The 27,482-nt window shown below is 37.1% G+C and overlaps 2 protein-coding genes across 4 annotated transcripts in view; both read left to right on the top strand.

Annotated features, from left to right (window-relative positions):
- The first annotated feature begins 337 nt into the window (after positions 1–337).
- Positions 338–13,976, top strand: sh3rf2 (SH3 domain containing ring finger 2). Of its 2 annotated transcripts, none has more exons than XM_077235893.1 (11): positions 338–485; positions 938–1,319; positions 2,885–3,151; positions 3,693–3,788; positions 5,834–6,139; positions 9,528–9,649; positions 9,985–10,155; positions 10,441–10,682; positions 12,023–12,306; positions 12,422–12,705; positions 13,015–13,976. In XM_077235893.1, exons 2-11 carry the CDS (start codon positions 960–962, stop codon positions 13,193–13,195), a joined length of 2,313 nt encoding a protein of 770 aa, XP_077092008.1. In that variant the 5' UTR covers positions 338–485; positions 938–959; the 3' UTR covers positions 13,196–13,976. The 2 variants fall into 2 exon arrangements, with proteins under 2 accessions (XP_077092008.1, XP_077092007.1); XM_077235892.1 differs by lacking the exon at positions 338–485 and adding an exon at positions 746–868.
- A 344-nt stretch (positions 13,977–14,320) lies between these two features.
- The window catches only part of kif3a (kinesin family member 3A), a 28,832-nt gene continuing 15,670 nt past the window's right edge, over positions 14,321–27,482 (top strand). For both annotated transcript variants that reach the window (XM_077235895.1, XM_077235894.1), the window contains exons 1-9: positions 14,321–14,489; positions 20,307–20,589; positions 20,693–20,837; positions 20,994–21,078; positions 22,042–22,147; positions 23,304–23,443; positions 23,520–23,717; positions 23,847–24,021; positions 25,182–25,280. In XM_077235895.1, coding sequence (XP_077092010.1) covers positions 14,484–14,489; positions 20,307–20,589; positions 20,693–20,837; positions 20,994–21,078; positions 22,042–22,147; positions 23,304–23,443; positions 23,520–23,717; positions 23,847–24,021; positions 25,182–25,280 — 1,237 coding nt within the window. In that variant the 5' untranslated portion in view covers positions 14,321–14,483. The remainder of the gene's footprint in view (positions 14,490–20,306; positions 20,590–20,692; positions 20,838–20,993; positions 21,079–22,041; positions 22,148–23,303; positions 23,444–23,519; positions 23,718–23,846; positions 24,022–25,181; positions 25,281–27,482) is intronic.

A 27,482-nucleotide genomic window follows, 5' to 3' on the forward strand; every position in this document is an offset into this window, starting at 1 on the left:
TTACCAAATAAAGTGAAACCGATTATTGCTAATTGTAAAATAACACAAAACTGCATTTTGTCAAATTTAGCTTTTTAGCCTACTATAGAAAATGAACAGAAAATAAAACAGCTCAAATAATATTTAGTTTGACCAACCTTTTCTTAAGCTTAGGCAGAATTTCACTGAAAAAATAAATGTAGGCCTATATCTTTCTAAATGTAGCCTATCTGTCTCTCTAAGTTGACTGTAATTCATCATTCACTTATTAATTATTATCTACTTAATAACATATATATGAACATTTGCAATGAAAACATTATTTTTGATTTCAGAAGCTTCCGTAGTGTTTTCCGTCATGTTCAGTCCATTATTTCCTCAGGCTGAATCTCAGTTGACATTGAGGTGTAAAATGACACTGTCCCCATCCAGTTTAGACCTGCTCTGTCAGTCGCCAGTAGGACATTTTTCCTCCCTCCGTTTTTCTACTCTTAGGTGACCATAAGGTATGTGAATATTTAACTGTATTTGAGTACAATGTTCAGTTTTATATCTAACTCATTTTGCTGTGGACGTGTTTCGTGTAATCCAGGTAAGACGTGACGTCACGTGCTGACGACTCTCCCGATCTTGATTTCAATGAAAACTTCCTTCTCATCTCTACAGTATCATAATAGCACAAATGTATCGAAATGTAAGCGTAATTAAGCTAGAATATAGATATATAAGCTAAAAATATACACGTGTCGTGTCTGCCTTTACAAATGTTCGCATGTTCGGCGTCACACCTGTTTACATACTACAATAGCGTGATAAACAGTTGTTGACGGAAGTAGCCTACACGAGATATTAGCAACATGTTTACTTTGAGAAATTATTATATAATATTGTGTATTTTTGCTAAAATAGTTATCGAATATAGTGTAACCGGCGTATAAAGCGTGTGATCATGTGTCAGGTGTGCAGGAAGAGTGTGCTGTATGATGGAGGATCTGGCTGTTTTGGACCTGTTGGAGTGTCCTTTGTGTATGGAGCCTTTAGACGTGTCTGCCAAGGTTTTGCCATGTCAGCACACGTTTTGTAAATCATGCCTTCAGCAGCACGAGGCATCACACCACCATCAAATGTGCTGCCCAGAGTGCAGAACTGCTGTTCCAGGATCAGTGGAGGAGCTTCCCACCAATCCGCTGCTAGTGAGACTCCTAGAGAGCCTCCAGGAGCGGGTTCCACTGGGCACACCGAGGGACAGATCCGGCAGATATGTGAGCTCCACAGTCCAGGAGAACCTTTTAGGCAGTTACATTCAAGATCTGCACAAACAGGGGCAGGACACACAGTGGGTAAGAAGTACATGTAGGCTACTTTTTTTTGTTGCTTAGTGTGAATAACGATTTGAAATGCATAGACTTAAAAATCATCCTTTGTCTTTCTTTTTCTTTTTTTGTAGCTGGTGTTAGTGTATATTGTGACATGCAGTTGAGTTGGTCTTGCCTGCATGTCAAGATTTAGGCTTGTTTGCTTTTCTTTCTGGATTAAAATTCTTTCTGGTTTGGTCACACTTTATATTAATGTAATATATAGTCCTATATGATCAATAAGCTAGGACAACATATGTTTTTACTTTGCTTTAACTCATCAAAATTAAGTTAAGCAATTTTAAACTTTTTTGTATCAGTTATAAAAGTTTTTTAACGTCAGTTTATTGTGATTCAAGTTCAAATGACTTAAACATCCAAGTTAATTGTACTTAAAAATGTAAGGCAGCAACTCTTTAAAACATTTCTGTGTACTTGCATAAAAAAAAAATCAATGCACTTTGTTCATGTTGTATTGCAAAACACTTTTGCTGCTATTGGGATACGGGTAAGGTTAGGCACAAGTTTGGAGGTATGGGTAGATTTAAGAGGGGGTAAACAGGTAAGGGAAGGGTCGACAGTGTAGTTAGATGTAATTACAGAAATTCATTACATGAAGGTATTATAAAAAATAAAAAAGTACATTGTAAAAATCGAAACAATAAGAGCATTGTATCAAGTGAATAATTTAAAGGTTAGTACATACAGTACAATGCACTTACTATAAAGTGGGACCAAATGTTTTTTTAAATGTTATGTTGTAGATTTATCATTATGCTGCATGATAATAGTGCTCAAAATATGAATTATTTCCGAAGAAACTGTCCAAAATGTAATGTATCATATTACATTGTGTCTGTTGTCATGCAAAATCAAACATGTTTTGATGTTTGTTTTTCGATAGAACAATAATCCTGCGCAGCGTTCAATTATTATGAAATATGTATTTATAAATAAATCAGTGGGTCTTGTGTTGGGATGATTGGGAGGTCAGTTTGCCTTTCCGACCTGCGTAAGAGCTCAATTATGTCGTGTGTGTTTAACAATGTCCACTGAAACACACAGGGCCTTGGTTTAGTTTAAGTAGGTCGGTGGATTTGAGTTTCAGTTGGGAAAAAAGCCATTGCATCGGCAGCCACAAACAGTAACTCTGTTTAAACACTTGGGATGCTTTTGAGCTCTTGGGAAACTTTTCGCACAGCATTTCCCATTCCTTGCCTCTAATTGAGTAGACATGCATTAGAAGTACTAGAGAGATAGTGTACAATAAAGAGAGCTGTTAGATGCTGTGTTATTTACATACATACAGTATACTATATATATAAGTCAGTGAAATAATTGAAATCATTTTTTTGTGCATTACGGTAATGAAAATTATGTTTTCGGCATGGCAGGAAAAAGAATTGGATGTATTTAACTGTCTTGCCGATAATGCCACAATGTAAACATAAAATGGTCCTACAATTGCTTCATTATTTTTTTTCTTTAGAATTTGGAGTAAAATATGGCCCAGATGTGTTCTTGACAGGCTTCTTTTTTATTTGTTTCAGGTGCAAGCCCAAGCTTTATATGATTTCCAGGGGAATGCACCTGGGGAGATCACAATGAAGTCCGGTGACATGATTTATCTGCGGTGGAAAGTAGATGATAACTGGTATTATGGGGAAAGCAAAGAGAGCAGCGGTCTGGTTTCAGTCAACGTGGTGCAAGTCATAAGTGAGCAGCCGCAGCCCCTGGCCCTCTGCCGAGCACTTTATGACTTCAATGCGAACAATCTGGATCCAGACGACAGCAAGGAATGCTTAACCTTCCTCAAGGTCAATCTCTTCTTCTTTAATCAGTGTACTACCACAATTCAGTTTTGTTGGTACAGTGACCAGGAAAAGCAATTGGACACTTAATCCATGCTAAAATTAAATTACATTAACAAAAGTGGCATCTGCCCAAATGTTTGCTTTTTATGTGTGACTGAAGTGACAAAATACTTATTTTGGCCACTGTATATTAAACATAAGCATTTTGAGTATTACATGCCCCATTTGTGTGATTTATAGAGTGGGAACTGGGAAGCAAATACATTTCTTTTCTTTGGGCTCTTTTATGTAGCAGTATTGTTAGTCACACCACAGGACTTGAATTATATAACAGTTCTGACTCAGGCACAGCTTCCATTAAAGGACATTTCCTGGATTGCTTTTTTCTTCTTCTTTGAGAGCAGATGGTCCAAATGGGTCTGGAGCCGAGTTAAGTGTGTAATGGGCCTGCAGCGTAGAGTGATTTGAGCCAAGTAAACGTCTTCAGGGACGTCCATGCACCCTCAGCTGCCTAACACACGGCTGTCTCTCTTTCGCCCCACAGGGAGACAGCATTACTCTCATTAAACAAGTCAATGAAAATTGGGTCGAAGGTAAACTCGGAGACAAAGTTGGGATTTTCCCTTTGCAGCTCACAGAGGTAAGGCAACAAGTTTTTATTCTAGATTTCAAAACATGGAGAATCTCTTTGAAGAAATGTTCAGATCATATTTAACCCCAGAAATCAAAATATAAAAAAGGGTAACATTTTACAATAAGGTTTCATTAGTTAACTTGAACTAATAGTGAACCGCAGTTCTACAACATTTATCATTCTGTGTTAATGTTAATTACAACATTTACTAAATGCTTATACATTATTAAAATCAAAAGTTGTATTTGTTAACATTAGTTAATGCACTTTGAAGTAAAGTGAACAAACAATGAACAGCTGTATTTATATTAACTAAGTTAACAAAGATGAACAAATAAAACAAATGTATTGTTCATGCTTGGTTACTACATTAACCTATGTTAACAAATGAAACATTATTGTAAAGTGTTACCAAAATATATATATATATTTTGAACATAGGAAAGAAAGCCTATTTTAAAATTAAGCAGATTTTCCCCTCATTACTGTAATGTGAAAATATTGGAAATAATGTTGTTTTTATTAATAAAAAGACCATACATGTAAATTAAAGAAAGTACAACAATGATACTTTCAATTGTACTTTTAAATCTGCTTTACAATTTAAACCAGGGGGTCTTCAACCTTTTCATGTTATATTTTGTATAAAATTTAGTGTTGGACTTTAAGCCTGGCCTTAATAACTTGCTTTAAGTATATAGTATATGATATTACTATATTCACATACTTTGTTGTGAGGTTTACATTACATTGAAAGCCATTAAAATAATAATTGAAATGAGCATTGAGTTGTACATTACATTTTAAGTTTAATTGTGGAAGGGATAATGAAGCATGTAGCTAAATGTAGCTAATTCTTATTTTTGGTAATTTTTAGCAACTTTTAGATTTTAAAAAAAAAATTTTTACAACAAAACTAATGGACAGTGTGACAAACCACACTAAATATTCTCGAAAACGACTTAATCTCTGATTAATTGCAGTAGTGGACTTCTGAACTTTAGCTTTGGTTGGAGTTAACTTCATATTTTAAAATGCATATTTTGATATTTTCATCAGCAAAAATGAGTTTGCGATCAAACATTAATAAGGACCCCTGCAGTGCCGCTACAGACCTCCTGTTGACGACCACCGGTCCAAGTAATGAGAATATTGTGGACCATTGAGAATGAGGGATATTTGCTTAATTGTCATGAAAATAATGTCACAGCAAAATTATTTTAAATGATCCTAAAAATTTACTTCTTTGTGCGAAATATCATATTTTTCTTTTGATTTTAATCATAACCCAGATATTCCTTGACTATTTTGTTCTTTCTAAGCCTTTATGCAATAATATGCTAATTTAAAATGACATCACTCACTGCTTTGTGACGTGAAATCTTCGTCACTATTTGGCAATCTTTTCAATTTTCCGCTAATCGTTTTCCCTTTTTAATAGCATGATTAAATTCCGAACAATAGGCCCTCGTCTCTTAGCACTCGTGGTGTCGGCTACTTACGGAGCGTGATAACGGGCTTTTAGACGTGGCTAGTGAGCTTGCTATCTCTGACGCAGCAGTCCTGTGACTGAGATGTGCATTCTTCCACCACTGCTGCTCCGGTGAACCTCATGTGTCGCTGGATAATCAAGCTCCAGATGGCTTTTCATTATCCATGCACTGGATTATATCTGAGGTTAGTCAGATAAAACAGCCAGCCTCCCTCTTAGCGCCAGTCGGGCATCTCAGCGGTGACAAGCCAGGCGTGAAGGCACAGTAATGCTGTCTTTTTCTTTGGTGGCAGAGCAGCACATCATGGGAAAAGGGAGGGGGAGTGTCACTCCTGCCCACATGTGCTGCACCAGTCCATCTTAACAGTGCGTTCCTCAGATCCAGCTGCCTCCTAGGAAGTTTGGGGGCGAGCAGGTGATACTAATCGTTTTTAACTTGGCACTTTTCTCACTGGCAAACTCACAGCAGGTAAAGTGGCTTACGCAGATGAGAGCCAGCATGTCTTTATTGTGCATCTCAGCTTCTTTTTTTAACCCGATCTGTGTCTTTCCGCCGTAGCCGAATCCGGCGGCTCACGAGCTTCTGGAGAAACGCAAGAGGAGGGACTCAGTAGAATCGCACCCACGGAGCGGCGTCAGGGTCAACGCAGATGCTTACGTCCACAGGTGGCTCGCTGGAGCGTCTCACAAGTCGGCCAGGCCTCCAAATGTCAGTCTCCTGAACAGCCTGAACCATCCTCCTCTCAGCCAGAGCCAGCAAAAACCTCACATCAGCTCCACCGCTCAGCCTTCCTCCAGCAAGACGCCACAACCCGCCACGTTTCACAAAGCACGTCTGAGGAGCTCTCACAGAAACTTGCCTAAGGTGAGCAGTCCCTGTATTTTTATCACATTTCTTTGTGTAGGAATGACGATTGGCTATTTATGTGCTACGCAGACATGCGATTAGTTAGCCATGCGTGTGTTTTTGTCATTCAGTGCTGTGATTTAGCTACACTGGGTGTTTTTTGGATGATAATTCATGAGTTTAACATCCTATTCATTATTGGTGAAGGAGAGAGATGATGAGTCAGAGATCTTCGTTTTTAATGATGAGGCAATGTTTGTTTTGGTTATCTGTGATGAGTGTGATCCTTCTTGTATAGAAAAGGAACAATACTTATAATATCTTAACGTGCTCATGATGCGAATGCGCCTGCTTCAGTCTCACAAGAATTTGGCAGTGTTGCAAATTCGATTTTATTAGAAACATAATGCTTTGAAATCACTGCTAATGTATGTGATTTACCTAAAATGAGCAGTTACTTTCTTCACGTTTTCTCCTAAAAAATGTGTACAAATATTTCTCTCATGCTGTATGAGATGAAGCCAGCGTGCCTGAGAGCTAAAAATGCCTCATTCTCTGTTGCAGCTTTACAAGCTCATGACTCATATAGGGTTACATAACACTTTCCTCTTATCTGGTTGAAAGGCTCATTCCTCTCCACTGAGCAGTGACTCTCTCTCTCTCTCTCTCTCTCTCTCTCCTCCTGCCATCAGTTGTGTCATTAATAGATGGCTAGGAGAACATCACATCTTGGAGAGGCGAATCACCCGGGTGGGGTGGGGTGGGGTGGGGTCGGGGTGGGGGGGTGTTTGCTTTCCGATTGTGCAACACTGTGTGAAGTCATTGGAAACATGCCCACTGTTTCTGACTCAGCAGTGTCATTCCGATAAAAGGAAAATATTTAAAGCAATAGATCGCCCGAAAATAAAAATGATGTCATTATTTATTAACTCGTTGTCTGTGCAAACCCTTCATGAGCTTCTAATGGAACACAAAAGAAGATATATTGCAGAATCTGCTGGCTGCTCTTTTCCATATAATAGAATTAAAGTGAACCGGGTCAGGTGCCGTACCATATAAATAGTCCATATAATTTCACCAAAACTTTGAGGGGAAAAAAGGTCCTTTGTCAGTTGATGTATGAAGCACAGCTCACACAGAAGTCACTTTCAAACCACGCTGCTTTCTGTTGGTTGATGCTTTGTGTTCACATGACCAACTTGAACTCATTTGCATGGGGAAATCTTTCGCCCTCAGACGTGATTGACAATGACGCCAGCATTGATTCCAATTGAAATAACTGGATGTCTGTCTTGAAAGACTTTAAATATGAAGCTGCAAATAAAAGGATAAAAGCAAATGGGTAATCTAAATATGATTTGTGAAGTTGGGTCTCCCATGGTTGGTTATAACAGAGCAGTATTCTCGTCAAACAATCTCTAGTCAAAAACCTGATCATTTTGAATAGGCAAAGTCTAACAAACTAATTACATTTCTTAAAAGGCAAATATTAAACATCTCCAAGAAAGTTATAAAGGATGGACTCACTTTATATTAAGTGCCTTTAAATAGTATGTACTAACATTTAAATGAATAACGTGATACAATTCTTTTATAAATAAGTCCATAAATGTTTTTAGATTGTACTTGCATAGCAAATACTTGCATGTAATCACAGCTGTAACAAATTTCTGTAATTACATCTATAATTTCACTGTTGACCCTTCCCTTAACTAACCTTTAGACTTCATACCATACCATAAAGCCTGTCTCTAACCTTACCCGTATCCCACCTCAAAAGCAGCAACACGATAAGTACAATGTACTTAACAATTTTCTTTTACACAAGTACATACTAGTTAAAGACACCTAGATTGTAAAAAAAAAAAGTTTTCAAAGAAAATAATATTTCAGTCTTTCTACATCCAAATTTCTTGTATAATTCAATGGGTCACCTGCTGTTTGTTTGTTATTATTTTTGAAATTTACTTGCAATTTCTGAGTGAACATGATCGCAAAGTAAATCCTACATCAATTTTATTTCCGTGATATAGACTGGGACCGAACTTCCTTTTTTTTTTTTTAAATATGTGCTCTATTGTACTCTTGTTGCACTTTTAAGATACAATTTTGGATTGCAGCACTGCTTATGTTAATGTTACCGCCTCGCTAGGATGAATCACCTGTGCTATTTCTCATTTGTACGTCGCTTTGAATAAAATGTGTTAATGTTCTCTCTAGTCCTTCTGTGTCTTCTTTGGCAGTGCTGATGTAACTAAGCTGTAATCACCTGCTCTCTCTCAAATAATTATGGGACATACTGTAGGTGTTAATGTTTAAGAGAGGCGTGGAAATTGTCAAAATTACAGAAACTCTACAGGATTCACAGATCGGTCTCTTGTTTCATCATGCTTTTGTAATGCACTAATATTAGACTGGATCTCAGTTTAAGAGAAAGACTCATGATTCTGTTGCCCAGACGTATTTCTCCGACAGTCCATGTGACTCTTCCACGAGCCTATGGCCTTTATATTAGTCGTTTGTTATCAGTGAGGAAACTGATGTCAGAGATATTTCATTTGGGGTTATGTAAGAGATGTGTATGTAGCTATTCAAAATAACTCCTGAATTAACCTTACAAACTTCATTATGATTTATCTGTAAAATGGTAGGAGTTCTGTTTATAGTTGAGTTGAGGGATTCCATGAAAGTTGGAAATTCTGAACTGTTACATTATTACATAATTAATTGGATAACTCTTTACAATAGTAATATTAATGTCATTAAACTCACATATTTCAAGTTCTTCATGGTCTTCGATTTATTTTTGTTCTTGTCAGATTTTGTCTCGTTTTTGCTTTGCTTTGCTTTCGACTTCTTTTGTTTTCAGGCTTGTTTATTTCGTTTTTTTTGTCTTTTTGTGTTGCATTGTTTTGTTTTATAATGTCTTATTTTATGTCTTGTTTTCAGGCTTGTTCATTTTTTTGTCTTGTCTTTTTGTGTTGCGTAGTTTTGTTTTATAATGTATTATTTTGTCTCTTTTGCTTTGTTTTTACCGTTGTTTTTGGTCTGGTCTTTTTTTTGGTTGCTTTTTTTTGTCTTGTTTTGTTTTCAGGCTTGTTTATTTTTTATTTTTTTCCGTCTTATCTTTTTGGAACCTTTTGCGTTGCCTTGTTTTGTTTATATCTTGTCTGTCTTTTGTCTTTTTTGTTTGTTTCTTTTGTTAATTAGTTATTATAAAGTAATACTAAAGTACTACTCATTATTTTCATATGTTGTCAATGGTCTACATATGCACGAATGTTTGAAGTTCAACAAATCTATTGAAGTGTTTTTAAACACCTGTATTGAAGATATTACATTGCTGTCAGTGTTTGTCTGCAGAGACAAAAATGACCAGTTACCAGTGACTTTCTAACTATTACAGAGGGACAGGACAATGAATGGTGAAAGTCCGCCAGCCATTACCATGGCACTGAATAACCCCCAGGCGACCTCCGTACCTTCAGAGAGCAAGATGTCTGCCACACAACAGCTCTCCATCAGTGTGTGAGTGCTTTTGAGATCATGTATGTAACTTTGAAGAACACCTAAAAGATTGCCTTGCATTGAAGCGAAAACATTTTAATTTAATTTTATATATTGTAGAAGATCTCTAGTTACTGTGTTTCCTTTGTGGCCTAGAGACATTTTAGAATCAATTCCTTGGGCTTTTAAAGCCACGGTTCACCCATTTTTTTCTTTTTTAAAATATTTTTTGAAGAATCTTTACATTTCTCATACAGCAAAACAAGTATGGGTTTGAGTGAGTAAATAATGGCAGTATTTTCCTTTTCGGGTGTTTGGCTGAAATATTTCTTCAACCTGATGTATGATGTGTTTAGGTGTGCAGCGCTGTATTCCTACACACCCCATCGCTCTGAGGAGCTGGAACTGAGGAAGGGTGAAATGGTGGGAGTTTATGGGAAATTCAAAGAGGGATGGTTGCGTGGACTGTCTCTCAGAACAGGCAAAGTAGGGATCCTGCCAGCCAACTATGTCACCCCTGTACTCAGGTGAGCAGAAAAACAGTTACAACAACACCTCTAAAAAACCCCTGTTATCACTACGTTCATTCTCTTCTTCACCTCCTTACATGGTTTCATATGATAAACACATCTTTCAAATATTGATGTGAGCTCTTTAGATCAGTTTATTGGTGTATGTGTTCTTTATACTAAATAACTAGATACAATTTTTGTGGAACTTTTTAGTTCCAATTGGAACCTTTTTTATTTTTACCAGCACACGCCTATTATCTTGATAATCAAGTTTACAGTAATATACTAACTTTCTCACAGAACATCTGCAAGGTTTCTCGAACAACCCAAACCTGCCGTTCCTAATACAAGCACAGTATCAACAAAACGACACACCCCACACAAGCCGCAGGCTGTAGTCCTGGCCCTAGACAGAGTAAACAGCGACACCCCATCAGCTAAAATGGCTGTGATGTCATCCGCCGGTCCCGGGAGAGCACCGCAGCCGGGGGGAAAGCAGGGGTGGAGCACAGTGAGACGCGCCTTCCATGCCACACACAGGGGTGAGAGCCGACAAGCCCCAGCACGCTGTGACAACATAAGTCAACCTATAGCAATTGCAACTGTTCTAAATCAAAAACTAGTCGAATATGTGTTTTATTTGCACATTTCGTCCTTGTAAGCCAATATACATTACTAGTCAAAATTTAGAATTATTACTTTTTTTTTTTGAAGGTCTCTTATGCTTTATTCAAAAATACCATTAATTTGATCTAAAATACTGTAAACACAGTGATATTGTGAAATATTATTACAACTTAAAATAACCACTTTCTGTTTGAATATATATATATTTTTTTGGATTGATTTGTTTATTTAAGTGTCAAACACCATGGTGCCCAGCCCTCATGGGCTTATTAGACACTACAGTAGTAATTTCACCAATATCTCCAAATAGCCACGTGACATATATGAATATATGTTCAAATGTAATTTATTCCTGTGATTTCTCATCATTACTCTAGTCTTCAGTCACATGATCCTTCAGAAATCATTTTAATATGCTAAATGCTGTTCAAGAAACATTTCTTATTATTATCAATGTTGAAACCACTTGTACTGCTTAATATTTTTGTATATATTAACAATATATTAAATTAGAAGAAAGCTATTTTAAATCGTAATAAAATTTCACAATATTGCTGTTTTTTTTTACTGTATTTTTGATCAAATAAATGCAGCCTTGGTGAGCATAAGAGACTTCTTTCAGAAACGTAAAAAAAAAAAACCTTAACGATTTCAAACTTTTTACCAGTTGTGCCTCTGTATGGGCCGCTCTACAAAACAGGTACATTTTTTGTGTACCTAATTAGAATGTGTACATAATTAATTTTCAGTTCATCCAAAAAGGAAATGATCTACTCAACTCATCGTTCAACAACTCATGTTGTTCCAAATATGTATGATATTCTTTTTTCTGTTGAAAACAAAAGAAGATATTTTAAAGAACGTTGAATATAAGAATGTAATCAAACAGGTGACAGCACCCATTGACTTCCATTGTAATTTTTTTTTCCTACTATGGCAGTCAATGGGAACTGTTACCTGTTTGATTACCAATCAAAATATCTTCTTTTGTGTTCAACAGGAGTAAGAAACTTATACAGGTTTGGAACAACCTGAGGGTGAGAAAATGATGACACATTTTTCATTTTTGGGTGAACTATCCCTTTAATTTTGATTGAAAATATTATATATGGTTTATTTGCTCTTCATATATTTTTAGATATTAGTTGACATTCAGACATTAACTTGCGTGGGCTGTGTTTCTTCTGCAGCAGTTATATTTGTGTATTTGTTCAGTCTGATGTAATGATTCACTTCTGCTTGATCTTTCGTTTAGGGTCGCCTCACCACGGAAGCTACAATTCACATTCCATAAGCCTTCAGCCTCCTCCTCAGGATTTGGGACAGATCTATACTTACGGTCGTTCACCCGTTCTTCCCAAAAAGAGAAACGGATTGTTCTCAAACCCCATTAAGACGCAGCATTGGGCATATGAAACAACAGCAACCTCTGCTGGTGGATATCAACCGGTCTGCAGGGACCCTGTCCAGAAAGAGGCCAGCACAGCTCGCCAGTCCATTCTGGTTAAACCAGAGGCTCATAAGCACAATGCAGAGAAGGTAAAAAAAAAAAGTGTTTTAGTAATAATAGGATCTAATATTTAAAGGCACAGTTTTAAATGAATAACATAAGCATGGTTTTACTGGCTGAATTTGTTTTTTGATGTTCTTTTAGCCAGCAAAGTCAGTGCGGTTCCTGACTCACGATGATCCTCAGACAACATCAAAAATGACGTCCGCCTCATCTGCAGGACATATCTCTGGTTCCCAGTCTGGCCTTTCGGCTCTTGACCACTGGAACCCTTCAGCCATCTTGGGTCGCGATGGAAATACATTAGTTCTTAAAGACACAAAAGCACTTCCAACCAGAAAGAGCACAGGTCAGGATCATGCCGCTATGGACTGCCTCTCTCTAAATATAAAGCCAGTACTGATCAGCAACCAGTCCGGCTCTAGTAGGTGGGTATTCTTGAGTGTGTCTTTAAAGAGGAAGTATTGCGTTATCTGATCTAATTGCTCTTGTGTGGGAAAATTATCTAGAAATTAGTGGCAGATTTTTTTTTTTTCTTCCTCCTGAAAATTGTCAGTTAGCAGATATTATTACGAGATCTCTGGAGATAATGCACCGAAACTGTTTTTAACTGAAAAACATTTCCTGTCAAGAAGAAGCATTCAGATATGCTGTAGCACATCCTGGCTTTTTGTGTTTGGTGCATTCTGACAGACTTTGATATTGTTTTTGATGTTGACACATGGATTTTTCTGCAGATATAGGGTAATGAAGGGGTACAACGCTAAAACAGATGCAGAGCTCACGCTGACGGAAGGTGAAATAGTCATCGTTCAAAGGCCTCGAGCAGATGGAAGGCTGCTGGTGACTCAGGAGATCAGTGGGAAAACGGGCCTTTTCCACATCAGCGTTCTGGAAATACTAGACAAAGTCCTTTGAGGGCCATAGTTTCTTCTGTTGTGTACTTGTTCTCCGACCAGTGCTGTGTTTAGAGTCAAGTCATTTTAGCCTGTTTTGCAATATACCGAAATTTACAGCAATATCCTGTGTGTAACTTATGACAGATCACATCATTTTTCATGCACACCCACCTGGCACTAAAACCTGTAGGCTTTTCCTTCGTCATTTGTCAGTTATGACTGAAAAATGTGCCTTTTTTAATGTTGAATCACTGTTTGCACTTTTGGATGGGGTGAGGGGGAAGGTTGTTAATTCTGGGAACCAAGTAGCCTAAAAGTCTATGGCCCGGTTTCACAGACAGGGCTTGGATTAAGCCAGGATTAGATTTGAGCTCAATTAGGACATTTAAGTGGCTTTTAGAAACATATCTTATAAAAAAAAAAAAAACATTACTGGTGTGCATCTTGAGACAAAACAATGGCACTGATATGCTTTATGATATATCAGTGCAAGTTGCTTTCAGTCAAAACAGCTCAAACATTCATTTTAGTCTGGGACTAGCTTAAGCCTTGTCTGTGGAACTGGGGGTACGACCGCTGGATTGAAGGAGGCCTAATGACGACTTACTCAAGATTGTCTTTTTCGCGCACAAAATTCTGTTGTCTCAATATAGTTAAGGTGGAAATGTTTTGTTGTATAAAATGTCATAGCAACTACCGTATACCCTGAATCTTCAGGTTTCCTGTTCTCAGTCCGTGTATTTTTTTATTTCATTTTTGTGAAAATGATTAAACTAATAATTATAAACAAACAAGAAAAAGACTTGTTTATCTTTCCTATTTTATCTTAAAGTGCTTTCTGACTTTTATTGAATTGAATTTGGTATTATTGTTTGCATTAAAAATAAAAACACATTTATCCTTTTGCACCCCTTACGTGAATTATTTGCGATTTCAGTAAGATACAGACTGATGACATACAAAAAAAAAAAAAAAGGATTCAGTGACATTGGCATAATACCGGATAATACTGATAATAATAAAGCATTTCAGATGACAAAAGGATGAATAGATTACTATGCAGTTAGATGAAAGGAATGGTATTGGGAAAGACCAATAAACATCATATATATATGTTTATGTCCGGGTGATATCAGGAGCGCGCATTCCCGCTCGCGCATGTCCAGTAACCGCAGCACCGGGCAGGTTGAGGTTGGGATCGGCACTGGAAAAACACAACATCCACCCGAATGAGCTCATCGAGTGTCATTCCTCAGAAAACGCGTTTATTAAGGTCTTAATAAAGAGCCATATATCCGCATCTTAACATGCCGGTAAGATTGTAATCTCCTATCTTTATTTATCGCTGTGTAATATGTGTGTTGTTATGCCCCACCTTCCCATCATTCCTTTGCTTTGCAACCAGAATCTCATGCAAATATTCAAGGACTGTTATTTGACAGCGTTTTCTAACACGCACTTGTCGTTATCGTTCACTTCTATGATGCATTTAATTCTTATGTGATGATTTTGTCCCTTTTAATGACTAGAGTGGTTTTGTGCACAACAAACTAGCTGCCTGCTAGTTATTAGCATTATAGCAAATGTAGGGGTTTTAACAATGTTAGGATCTCTCAACGAGTCAGATTCACGTTTGGATTCATGAGAAATTATTTTAAAACCCGCTTACAGCAGATAACTTGGGATGTTCTGCGCGTAAAAATGAATTTGCCTTTTTGTTGTCGATTCATTTAGCTGTTAGCTCTACACAGACCGATCATACCCGCTGCTTAGCAACAGCGTTGACCCCACCTATCAAAGACATCAGCTACCGGTGACCTTTACAATAAAGGTTAATATTACAAGACAACCCATGGCTCACGTCAAAATACCTTAATTTTGGTCTTTCTTTATTTATTGGTTCTTTTCTTTCTGTGACTTTTAGAAAATAAGCTCGTAACTGTTTGTTTCACTAGTTTATAACTAACTTATTAGGTACACCTTGCTAGTACCGAGTTGGAGCCCCTTTTGTCTTGTTTGTGACAACAAGGTGCCGGAAACATTCCTCAGAGATTTTGGTCCATATTGGTCCTCATTTGGCACTAAAGGGCCCAATGTGTGCCAAGTAAATATCCCCCACCATTACATCACAAGCAGCCTGAACCATTGATACATACAAGGAAGGATGGATCCATTCTTTTATGTTGCTTATGCCAAATTCTGATAGTGGTGTAACGTATCATTGGATTATATTGGTTTTTGAGTCACAGATCGGATATTTTTTCGGATAAACAACAAACAAAAAAATGGTGGGGTTAATGTAACTTTGCTTTTCATTTATTGCCTAAAGTCCACTTTAAGTACTTCAGTACCACAGCAAAAATCTATCTTTTAATAATTAAACGTTTTTAAAGACTAGTGAACAGTCAGTAATAAAATAAGAACAAATACACAAATTACAAGCATTGATAAATACAATATAACAAAGTTACAAATAAAGTAAGTACTAACAGTAGGTTTCAGGTACAGAAATGTGTTCATTAAATGTAAAATAACACTATAGTGTTAATTGTATAAATTTAATATAGATTAATCTTTACTAAAGCAACAATTTTTTGCTGTTTGATTTACATTAATAGACAACAGCAGATATTTATGGCTGCTGTCGCTTTGAGACCTAATGAATGGATCCGATTTCTTTCTCACCAAACGTTCACTTAAGACATAACCGACTGTAGCCGCGTTTCCATTACTCTTCAAATTGCGCAAATTGAAATTGCGAATTGAAAATACGCCCAATGGAAACATGTCAGTTTTGCAAAAACTCTGTTGGAGAAAATGCCTTGTTGATGCCATGGTTCAGAGGAGAATGGCCAGACTGGTTCAAGCTGATAGAAAGGCAATAGTAACTCAAATAACCTCTCATTACAACTGAGGTCTGCAGAAGAGCCTCTCTGATCCCACCACAACACGACGAAGCTTGAAGCAGAAGGGTTACAGTAGCAGAAGACACACAGGTGACGCTCCTGTCAGCTAAGAACAACAGAACTCTTGTAACGACAACGAGAGATTTTTTTGAGTTACTATTGCCTTTCTATCAGCTCGAACCAGTCTGGCCATTCTCCTCTGACCTCTGACATCAACAAGGCATTTTCTCCAAAAGAACTGCAGCTCACTGGATATGTTTTCTATTTGGGACCATTCTCTGTAAACCTTAGAGATGGTTGTGCTTGAAAATCCCAGTAGATTAGCAGTTTCTCCAGCCTATGGAAGTAAAATAATGTCAAATGTTTTTGAAACAAAAAAGCCTTTTGAATTGCACTACTTGAATAAAATATCCATTGCATTAGTGTAGGGCTGCAACAACTAATCGATAAAATCGATAATAATCGATTATGAAAATCGTTGTCAACGAATGTCATTATCGATTAGTTCGTCTGCTTACGTCACGGGGAGCGTTTACTGATGACGTCAATTTCATGACAACAGTCACACGCGAAATGGCAGAGAGTACCTACAGATTAATCGACGGCAGAAAAAAGTGTGCGACCCAAGCCGGGGCTGTATACACCTGGCCACTTCATGCGTTTTCTCAGATCGGATATCCGATTTATCAAAACGATTCCATTTACACGTGGTCACATAAATGTGTTTTCGCTCTTCAATTCCCGCGCTATATGCATTTTATTGATCATCAGCTTAAAATCAAAATCAAAGACCGCAATAAGAGAGAGCGGCAACAGCACTGGTAAGATGATTTCGTTTCTTTACTTTTAATGATGATGATTGTGTTAAGCGTCTGTGATTATTTTCACTTTGATTTGCGATAGTTTGCTCGTTGGCTTGATGAATAGATGCTCAGCCGCTCATCTGCGGTAATGCGTGTTGCAGTAGCGCCGTCATATCTGACTATAACATTACATATAGCCTATAACACGCTCACTCACATGTTTAATTTTTAGCATTTTTGGGAGGAGTCAAATTTACATGTGTGGTTTCAACAACCAGATGCATTTACACTTGTCCAGTTTCGTCTGGAATGAGTCTCAGGTCTCCTCCTGAAGTGGTTTGAGCGATTGGATTCAAATCCGTCTCGAATGCGTTTCGAAGGGCATTTACACTTGGGGCCTGTTTCAGAAAGGAGGTTAAGTGAAAACTCTGAGTATGTTAACCCTGAAATGAGGCAAACTCCGGGTTTTCCGTTTCAGAATGGGAGGTATGTCAAACCCGAGAAAGCAGAGTTAGTCAAGCCCGTTTCTGAAAGAGGGGTAACTTATACTCAGAGTCAGTTACCATGGTAACTTACTCTGTGAACCTAACCTGGTCGGGAGCAGGTTTTCTTCTGTAAATCCAGAGTTCTTATTTTAGTAAATACATTTTGATTTAATATTCTTTAGATATTTTAACTGGAAACCACAAGACAAAAATGCTAAGTAAGAAAAGCATTTTTTTGCAGTACATTCATTAATTGCACATTTTTCTAAATAACATTGGAGAGAGCACATAAGTAAAGCTGCTGTATCAGAGTATTAATGAATTTGAACAACTGAATTTGTGGAAGCGAATTTGTAAAGCGAAATAAAATGGACCGAAAATTGCCTGTTGAAATTATAGATTGTATTTTTAAACCGTTGAATATTTTGGAAGTGAATTATGAAAGGTGAATATGGATTATTGCATTTCGAATAATGAAATGTGTTTGAAATGTTTTGAATTTAATATTTATAGCTTAAATATTCAACCATGTAATTTTAGCCAATAAAAATGCAAGTCCTAAAAATACAATGTATTAAAATGCAAGCATGGTTAATGCAATGTTTAATTTTTTTTTTTCAAGTAGTGCAATTCAACAGGCTTTTTTGGTTCAAAAACATTTGGCATTATTTTACTTCCATACCAGCCCGTCTGGCACCAACAACCATGCCACTTAAACACAAGTCACTTAAATCATCTTTCTTCCCCAGTCTTAACCATCTCTACATGCCTAAATACATTATGTTGCTGCCATGTGATTTGCTGATTAGATATTTGTGTAAACAAGCAGGTAGAAAGGTGTAGCTAATAAAGTGTCCGGTGAGTGTGCATGCAGCATTGAAGATTGATATTTTTGCAGATCATTAGCTAGTGATTCATTCAAAACTGAAGTATACACGGCATGTTGTAATTACCGTAATTACCAGATTTCAACTTGTAAAAAGCATTCACGTCCTCGTAGAGCTCGTAATTGTAGCTTGTGAGATGGGAGTTTTCTGAGAGCTCCTACTTGTACCACGTGACTGCTGCAGATTTATTTAGGTGTTGAAACGCATAATTCCCAGTCCGAGGATTTGAACAGCTCTGTGTAGAACGTCTCGTGTTGTCATCCCAAGCCTACGGTAATTGCCACATGGCGTTTTATGTATTAGTCACAAATGCGGAATGCCTAAAACAGCCTTAACTGTTTTTCTAAATTCGCTATAAACCATGCTTTCAAGGGGCTTATTGCTTTTATAAAAAGGTTTTATAAAAAGAGTATTTTACAAACTGCTTCAAACGTAGCTCAACCAATTAGAATCAATGACCAGAACTATCTGTTTTATAAACATCAATTTACACTATTAGTTAAAACTAGATATTAATGTGGAAATTAATCCAAGATTGACGCTTTTAATTAGGCTAATAAGAGTTGTTATATGACTTAATCTATTAATCAGATTAACTCGTTATTAGTTGCCGATGTGGCAATCATTAAGGGAATGGTTTAGTTCTTCATTAGCTTTAGAATTAGTCTTCCGGGTTTTAACGTTATCCCTGCTCCATTCAATAAACTTACTTCAATTTCTTAATTTTACTTAACTGATTCTGTTTTTAAACCTTATTAATGACAAAATTGTTAGAAATGATGCCTCAACTAAAGCCAAATTTATACTTCTCCGTCGAACTTACGCCGTAGCTACGTCGTAGGCTGTGTGTAGCGCACGTACCCTTCGGCGTACCCTGACGTGCACCTCTCCAAAAATGTAACAACGCGTCAATTCTACGCAGACGCAAGTGCTGTGATTGGTCTGCTAGAACCCCTCCCTCGGGTTTCACATACTCCCTCTGCATGTGTAATTGCGCGTCTACGCGGACAACGACGCAGAAGTATAAATTCAAACCAACGTGTAGTGTATAGAGTAGGGGCTCCGGCGTAGGTCCGACGCAGAAGTATAAATCAGCCTTAAGGGGCAGTCATATGCTGCGTTCACATCATGTCTTGATTACCGTAATTACGAGATGGCAACCCGTGAGCTGTTAAAATGAATCTGCTATGGTCAGGTGGTACTGCGGTCACATGGTACAAATTCAGAGTTTATAAATTGAAATTAGGCCGTGTGTCCACCAAAGCGTTTTTAGCCGGCTGAAAACACTAGACGCTCTGCTGAAAACGCCTAGCTGTGGGCGCTTGAGAGCGTTTTGGCAGCGCTGTGTTTTTTCAGTTGAGACGATTCGTTGCTATGATACAGAATATCCGCAGCACAGTTTGTTTGTAACTGATTTCGTAGATAATTTGTTTCATACTAAAAAGTTATTTTTCATCCATTTTGTTCGGTTAGCTCTGCTGGTTGACGTCGTTGTTTCAGAAAGAATGTTGTGACTATGGTTGTGACAGTTGGTCGGTGTGGTATTTGTCCCGCCCCTCCTCCACTGTGATTGGACGGCTGTGTAAAAAATGACAGTGATGAGCGCTGCGTTTTACCCAAAGTTGAAAATTTTTCAACTCTCAGCGACCAGTAAAAAACGCCGGGCGCTCAGCGCCTGAACGTTAAATACACGCTCAGCGAACCGTTACGCTCATAGTGTTCAAAAAACGGGGCGCTCCCATTGAAAACAATTGGAATTATACGCCAGCTGCGTAAAAAAACGCTTTGGTGGACACACGGCCTTAGGAGTTCTACGAAGACATCAACACTTTTTACAAGTCAGAATCTCGTATTTATGGTAATTCCGACAAGGTGTGAATGCACCTATAAATTGTCTGTTTATTTTATTTATAGTTTATATTTTACAAAATCGATCACAATTTAAAAAAATATATTTTTATGATGATTTTTTAAATATATATGGCTGACTTCCATTGTGCTGAAAACAGTCCCGCCCTAATCTTTTTAAACTGGTTTGTATTTGTACAGAGTAATAAGCTGGATAAACCAGAGAAGATGGAGGTGAGTGATAACGTGAAGGTGGTGGTGAGATGTCGACCCCTCAACGAGAAGGAGAAGATGATGGCACACAAGCAGGCCGTCACTGTGGACGAGATCCGAGGAACCATTACTGTGAACAAACTTGATATAACTAGTGAGCCGCCAAAGACGTTCACCTTCGACACAGTGTTCGGACAAGATAGCAAACAGCTGGATGTGTATAATTTAACAGCTCGACCCATCATTGACTCAGTATTAGAGGGTTATAATGGTAAGTAAAAGACAATATAAATATTTATTGCATAGATTGCCAAGTTTTGATCTATTTGTATGATTTTGCAAAGTATGAAATGATGATTCATTTCTTTTTTCAGGAACCATATTTGCATACGGTCAGACAGGCACAGGGAAAACGTTCACCATGGAGGGTGTCAGGGCAGTGCCTGAACTCAGAGGCATCATTCCAAATTCATTTGCTCATGTATTTGGCCACATTGCAAAAGCAGAAGGAGACACCAGGTGAGACGGGAATTGTTTTTGAGTGCTATGGTTTAATGTGTTTATTCAATGTGTTGAATTAATTCTCATGATTCCTTATGATCCATCTTCTCAGCGTTATCAGAGATGTGACCAGTATAAAGATGAACTCTGCTGACATGTGTTATCTGACCACAGGTTTCTGGTAAGAGTTTCGTATTTGGAAATATACAATGAGGAGGTTCGAGACCTGTTAGGAAAGGACCAGATGCAGAGGCTGGAGGTGAGAAACCAACATATTTCATCATATCTGAAGGTTGAGAGCATGAGATGATAGTGTTTCTCAGTTCTGCTTCTGTGGTCCCCCCAGCATTGCACTTAATAGGTGTGCCATTAATCCGACACTCCAAATATAGGTCATGAAGCACTCGACTAATGCATACATACGTGTGAAATTTTCCCCCACAGAATTCTACAGAAAACAGCACCAATTTCCACTGAATTTAAACGCGTCAAACAGAAGTTGATAATTCAAACTAATTTGATAATTACACACTCTTTGCAGGTTTTTTATTAAATATTTCTCTATATTGGATTTAATTTGATGATGTTTTCAGCTTTCAGCTTTTCAATGGTTTCAGCATTTTTCTCCACAATTAGTGTCAACAAACACTGGCTTATAACAACATACACTGCCATTCATAAGTTTAGGGTCGGTAAGATTTTGCAAGGTTTTTGAAATGTCTTATTTTAAATTTGAAGTTCACCAAGGCTGCATTTATTTGATTAACAATACAGTGAAACAGCAATACTGCAATTACTCCAGTCTTCACATATGATCCTTCAGAAACCATTCTAATATGCAGATTTGCTGCTCAAGGAACTTTTCTTATTATCAATGTTGAAAACAGTTTTGCTGCTTCATATTTTTGTGGAAACCAGGTCACATTTTTTCATGATTTTTTGATAAATGGAAAGCATTTATTTAAAAATATTTTTTTTGTAACATTATAAATGTCTACTGTCTCTTTTGATCAATTTAATGGATTCTTGATGAATAAATATATTCATTTCTTTCAGAGAAAAAAACCCGGACTGACCCTAAACTTTTTGAATGGTATTGTAACCTTATGAATGAATTGAAGAAATCTGACAGCTATAATTGAAATGAGGCAATTTGTTGCGCAACTTAAATTCAGAATTGTAAAGGCCACGAATGCAAATAATGAATGCTAAACTTGTATAGGTCAAGGAGAGACCTGATGTAGGAGTTTACATCAAGGATCTTTCGGGATATGTGGTAAACAATGCTGACGATATGGACCGGATTATGACCCTTGGACACAAAAACCGTGAGTATATATTCATTATTTTATTTAATAAATTAAACATACTAGTTTGTTTTCAGAATGCAGCGTAATATTTAGAGTTGGATAAGTAAAGTCTTTAAAATAGACCTTAAATGTGGGTATTGAATATGTAATGTTTATGTGGGTATGTTTTGCCATGAGCATGGATGACTGCTTTATTTCTTTATTGGTTGCAAAAATCTAAATTGAATTTTAATGAGTAATTATAATCAGTGTTGGGGGTAACGCATTACAAGCAATGTGAGTTACGTAATCAGATTACGTACAGTTGTATGATTCAAATCCCATTTCAAATCAGGTTTATTTGCAAAATTTACAGACTTTCAGCTGTTTACAATGAAAAAAATAAAACAAAAGTAATTGAAACAGCTCAAACCAACAAATATTTCAAGTGGTTGCCCCAAATTCAACTGAAAATGCAACTTTTAATGACCTCTGCAGTCTGAAACACCTTATTTGCAATGGAGGTTGAATAATTTCAGAATATGCAAACTCAGAATATTACGCAAACCTGCAATAATTAAATATTAAATAATACAAATATATTTTATGTATTTAATCTCACTTTATTAACCAATGACTTTGCTGCTGATCTTCAATGATCCAATTCAACCATACTAAAAAAGCAACAATTACTTTAGATAAACATTCTTTTTTTTCTTTTTTTTTTTAAGTGAGAGTGTTGAACTTTCTTCTTCTGCGTCCTATTCTTCTGCGATTCAGAATTGCAGCACAGCTGTTAGGTTTGTTTGTGCTACATCCTTTACTCTACAGGCGGGAATTTGCAATTCCTTCAGCCTGTGGCTTCACTTTTGTTGCCAAAAATTAAACTTTTTTTTTGTGTTGCGTTTTGTTATTACAAACAAGCATGATCAGCCGAGGTTAGAAAAGGAGCGCAAAAGTAATGTTCCATAAAAAAGTAACACAGTGACTCTTTCTTGGGAGTAACGCAATATTGTAACGCATTACTTTTAAAAGTAACTTTCCCCAACTGATTATAAAAGTAATATAGAAAAATGTGTTGAGTCCAAAGTGAGAATATTAGAGCGAGGGTCAACTTTACTCGGCATTGGGTTCGGTGCTTTCTAGACAGGAAGCCCAAAGATAGCCCAAATTTGTGTTGTTTGTCTTTGTCCAGGTTCTGTAGGTGCGACTAATATGAATGAGCACAGTTCTCGCTCTCATGCCATCTTCACCATAACTATTGAGTGCAGTGAGAAAGGTGTAGATGGAAATCAACATGTGCGCATGGGCAAGCTACACCTGGTCGACCTTGCGGTAAACGACAGTCATCATGTGAATAAACTTTAGTGTTTTGGTTTCCTTTCCGTTACTGAATTGTTTTATTGCTCAGGGATCTGAAAGACAAGGAAAAACAGGTGCCACAGGTCAACGTCTTAAAGAAGCCACAAAAATCAACCTGTCCCTGTCCACCCTGGGAAATGTTATCTCTGCACTAGTGGATGGGAAAAGCACCCACGTGCCCTACAGGAACTCAAAACTCACCCGACTGTTACAGGACTCTCTAGGAGGAAACTCTAAAACCATGATGGTACGATAGTCAATGTGCACACGGTTATGAGCGTTTTCTACTAGTTATGATTAAAATTCTGTGAAAATGAAAGCGATTTCAGTCGAAGTACTGCAGACAGTATAATTTGATGATCTGTTACTTTTGCAGTGTGCAAACATCGGCCCAGCAGATTACAACTACGATGAGACCATCAGTACTCTCCGTTATGCTAACCGTGCCAAAAATATCAAGAATAAGGCAAGAATTAATGAGGACCCCAAGGATGCACTGTTGCGCCAATTTCAGAAGGAAATTGAAGAGCTCAAGAAAAAACTGGAAGAAGGTACCACACATCAGTTTCATCTATGTAATGTTTTTATGTCAGGGTTGGTCTTCATTTCCTCTGGTCTAAACCCTCATAAGCTACAAAGTTGTCTTCATAGGGAACTACCTTCTAAAGGTCACAAGTGAGGTGCATAAGACTTAGCATGTTGATTAGTTAATTAGTATTTAACAGTAATATTGTGAAATATTATTTCAGTTTAAAAAAACTTGTTCTATTTGAATATATTTAAAAATTTAATTTATTCCTGTGACGTCAAAGCTAAATTTTCAGCATCATTACTCCAGTCTTCAGTGTCACGTGATCCTTCAGAAATCATTCTAATATGTGACCCTGGATCACAAAATTAAGTAGCATAGGCTTAAGTGGCATAGGTATATTTGTGGGAATAGCCAACAATACATTGTATGGGTCAAAATGACCAATTTTTCTTTTATGCCAAAAATCATTAGGATATTAAGTAAAGATCATGTTCCATGAAGATATTTAGTAAATTTCCTACCATAAATATATAAAACATTTATTTATGTGAGTGAATGCAGCACAATCGCGAACATAAATGGACAACTTTAAAGGCGATTTTCTCAATGTTTCGATTTTTTTGCACCCTCAGATTCCAGATTTTCAAATAGTTGTATCTCGGACAAATATTGTCCTATCCTAACAACCCATATATCAATGGAAAGCTTATTTATTCACCTTTCATGTGATGTATAAATCTCAATTTCAAAAAAATGACCCATATGACTGGTTTTGTCATCCAGGGTCACATATGCTGATTTGCTGCTCAAGAAACATTTAATATTATTATAAATATTATAAAAAGTTGTACTGCTTAGACATTTTTTGTAACATGTCTTTACCGTCACTTTTGATCACTTTAATGCATTCTTGTTAATTCTTGCAAAGAAAAAGCTTTGAAAGGTTGTGTATTTTTTCTATACTATTTTCACTAAATTTATATAAAGAAAAGTAATACTTTCATTAAACATTATTTTGCTTTAGAATTTTGAAAGGCAGCATCATTTTTTGCTTTCTTTGACTGAATTGTAGGAGTCATAGATGCACTTATCAAAGTCAGAGTCCCTTTAGGGTTTGGTACAGAGCCAGAGTATTTATACATGTTCAGTGCTGAGAAATGCTATGCTACTACTGTTCAGGTGAGGAGATCTCTGGCTCTGACGGCAGTGGATCAGATGACATGGATGAAGGTGAAGATGAAGTTGGTGAGGGAGGAGAGAGACGCAGGAAACGAAGAGGTATGAAGTTCCCCTTTTTCTTTTCCACTTAATGACTGGACAAAGTTAGTCAGAGAGGTCTCTTAGAATGATGATGCAGTCTGTGGTTTTTACTTTTTACCACAAGTATTGCCTTACAAAATCATCTTCATATTCTGCTGATGACATGTCAGGGTCGTTGTGTGTTATTTTTGTCTTTGACCTCATTAGATAATGTTGCTTTATTGCAAAACATAAAGGGGTTAAGCTTTCATTCAAGTTTATTTATAAAAACTTTTATGACTATAAACCTTCTGATGCACTGCACATACCCTGGCGTCATCTAGGTTGAAATTTCTGGATATCACAACATATCAGTGAAGGAATAGACAATGTGGCTTTGGTTTGCTTGTCTAGACCATCAGATCAAGCAGATGTAGTTTCATTGTGCGTCATGAGCGCAAACAGTTAATGCCTGGCAATGACTTCAGACTCTGATTGTGCCCCACATTCAGCCCAACGTGAAAATGCAGATGAATGCACATTTTGTTATAATAAGATACTTTCATCAGCCTCAATTTGAGTAAAAAGCTGGGCTAAAAAATAAACATGTAACACAATTCAGGATGGCTTATTATTTGGTCTGGTTTAATGACAGCAGCACTCAAGCTGCACAGGGTAAACCTGATGATCATGCTCTCCAGCATGATTTGACAATTATCCAAAGAGCATCTTCGCTTGCCTTGTGGCATTTTGAGGAGAGATGGATGGAGCAGCACATTTGAAAACGCGAGTTATTCCCACTTTTTGTGCTCCCTTAATCACTTTTCCCAAATTACACTATGCTTATTTTTCAGCTCAATAAACATTTCTTATTATTATCATTGTTGAAAACAGCTGCTTAATATTTTTGTGGAAACATGACACATTTTTTCAGGATTCTTTGATTGATACAAATCTTTCGTAACATTATAAATGTCTTTACTGTCACTTTTGATCGATGTAATGTGTGTGATAGATACCTGAGCCGTCACAAGGAGAATTACACCAGGCATCCGTTTAAAGGTCGTTCCAAAAGAAGTTTAATACTTTAAAGGCAAGGAAGTGCAAAAGGTGCATACAAAAATGGATAAGAGCAAAAATAAAAACAAAGGTTAGAAAAAACTGTCTAAACTAGCACTGTTGAGGTAGTAAAACTAGCACCAACTTCTCTCACTAACTTTTGGAGACTGAAGTTTCTCATGCATTAACAACCTTTGCATTAAGCCACAAATCACTCTCTGTTCCCCCGCCTCACTTTTGAACACCCTTAAATGCACAATTGTCCCGCCTTTAGGTTATTGGAACATACCATTTTCTGTAACTCTTGTCTCTCTATACATTTCAGCAAGTTCCCTCAATGATAGTTAAGACAGAGTTTAAACACAATCAATAAATGCAACATACATGCAAGAGAAAAACAAATATTGCCATTTGCACAACTGATATTTCTTAAATTAGTTAAAATGTGCATTTCCCCACCTCCCCACATACCTAGAGGTTAGGCACACTCTTCTAACAACAGGACATAAAACAGTAAAAACCCACATGAACAATTATAAAGTGCAAGATATAAAGAACAACAAGAACACAATTTTGAGGGATGGAGAAGCAACACCGGCTCTCTATCACAATGTGTTCTTGCTGAATGAAAGTATTAATTTCTTTCCAAACTTGTGAACAGTAGTGTACATAACTGTATACAAAGCCTCAGATAGCACACACTGCAATGCGTATTACACAATGAAAATTAAATTGAAAGAACTTAAATTAATCTTGAATGCTCAAGTTCCAATGTGGCACCCGCTGCTAATCATAAAATCTACCCAGCTTCTAATAACTTTTTATAAATGACATGAATTAAATTATTCACCAGTCAAGCCTTTATTGTAGGTGCCATAAAACAGATGTGTAATAAATTGAATCAGTAGGTAGCAGCAGACTCAGTGACACAGCAGAAGCTGAATATAGGACACTATACTTCTACCGACAGGAACTCTATAAATGGCTCACAGGGACCACCTTTCTCACTGAAACTCACATCTTCCTTTCTGGTGCACCTCAGTTTTTTTTTTTGCATCAGCCTAATGCTTGATCACTGCTGTGTCATTTCACTCCAACCCAAATGAAGACTTGATTCCTCTTCAAAAGACATTCAGATGATAATATTATATGTGCTAGTGTTTTTTTCTCTTATTGTGAAAT

The sequence above is a fragment of the Siphateles boraxobius genome, unplaced genomic scaffold (assembly GCF_051911475.1).
Source record: "Siphateles boraxobius isolate OS27281-9 unplaced genomic scaffold, OSU_SipBor_1 2, whole genome shotgun sequence".
NCBI classification, from domain to species: Eukaryota; Metazoa; Chordata; class Actinopteri; order Cypriniformes; family Leuciscidae; genus Siphateles; species Siphateles boraxobius.

What these genes read in the sequence shown, in the direction of transcription:
- sh3rf2 (XM_077235892.1), top strand. Translation starts at nt 837, where the DNA reads ATGTTTACTTTGAGAAATTATTATATAATATT. An exon ending in AGAAATTATTATATAATATT is followed by an intron (nt 869 to 937) that starts GTGTATTTTTGC and finishes ATCATGTGTCAG; the next exon opens with GTGTGCAGGAAGAGTGTGCT. An exon ending in AATGCTTAACCTTCCTCAAG is followed by an intron (nt 3,152 to 3,692) that starts GTCAATCTCTTC and finishes TTCGCCCCACAG; the next exon opens with GGAGACAGCATTACTCTCAT.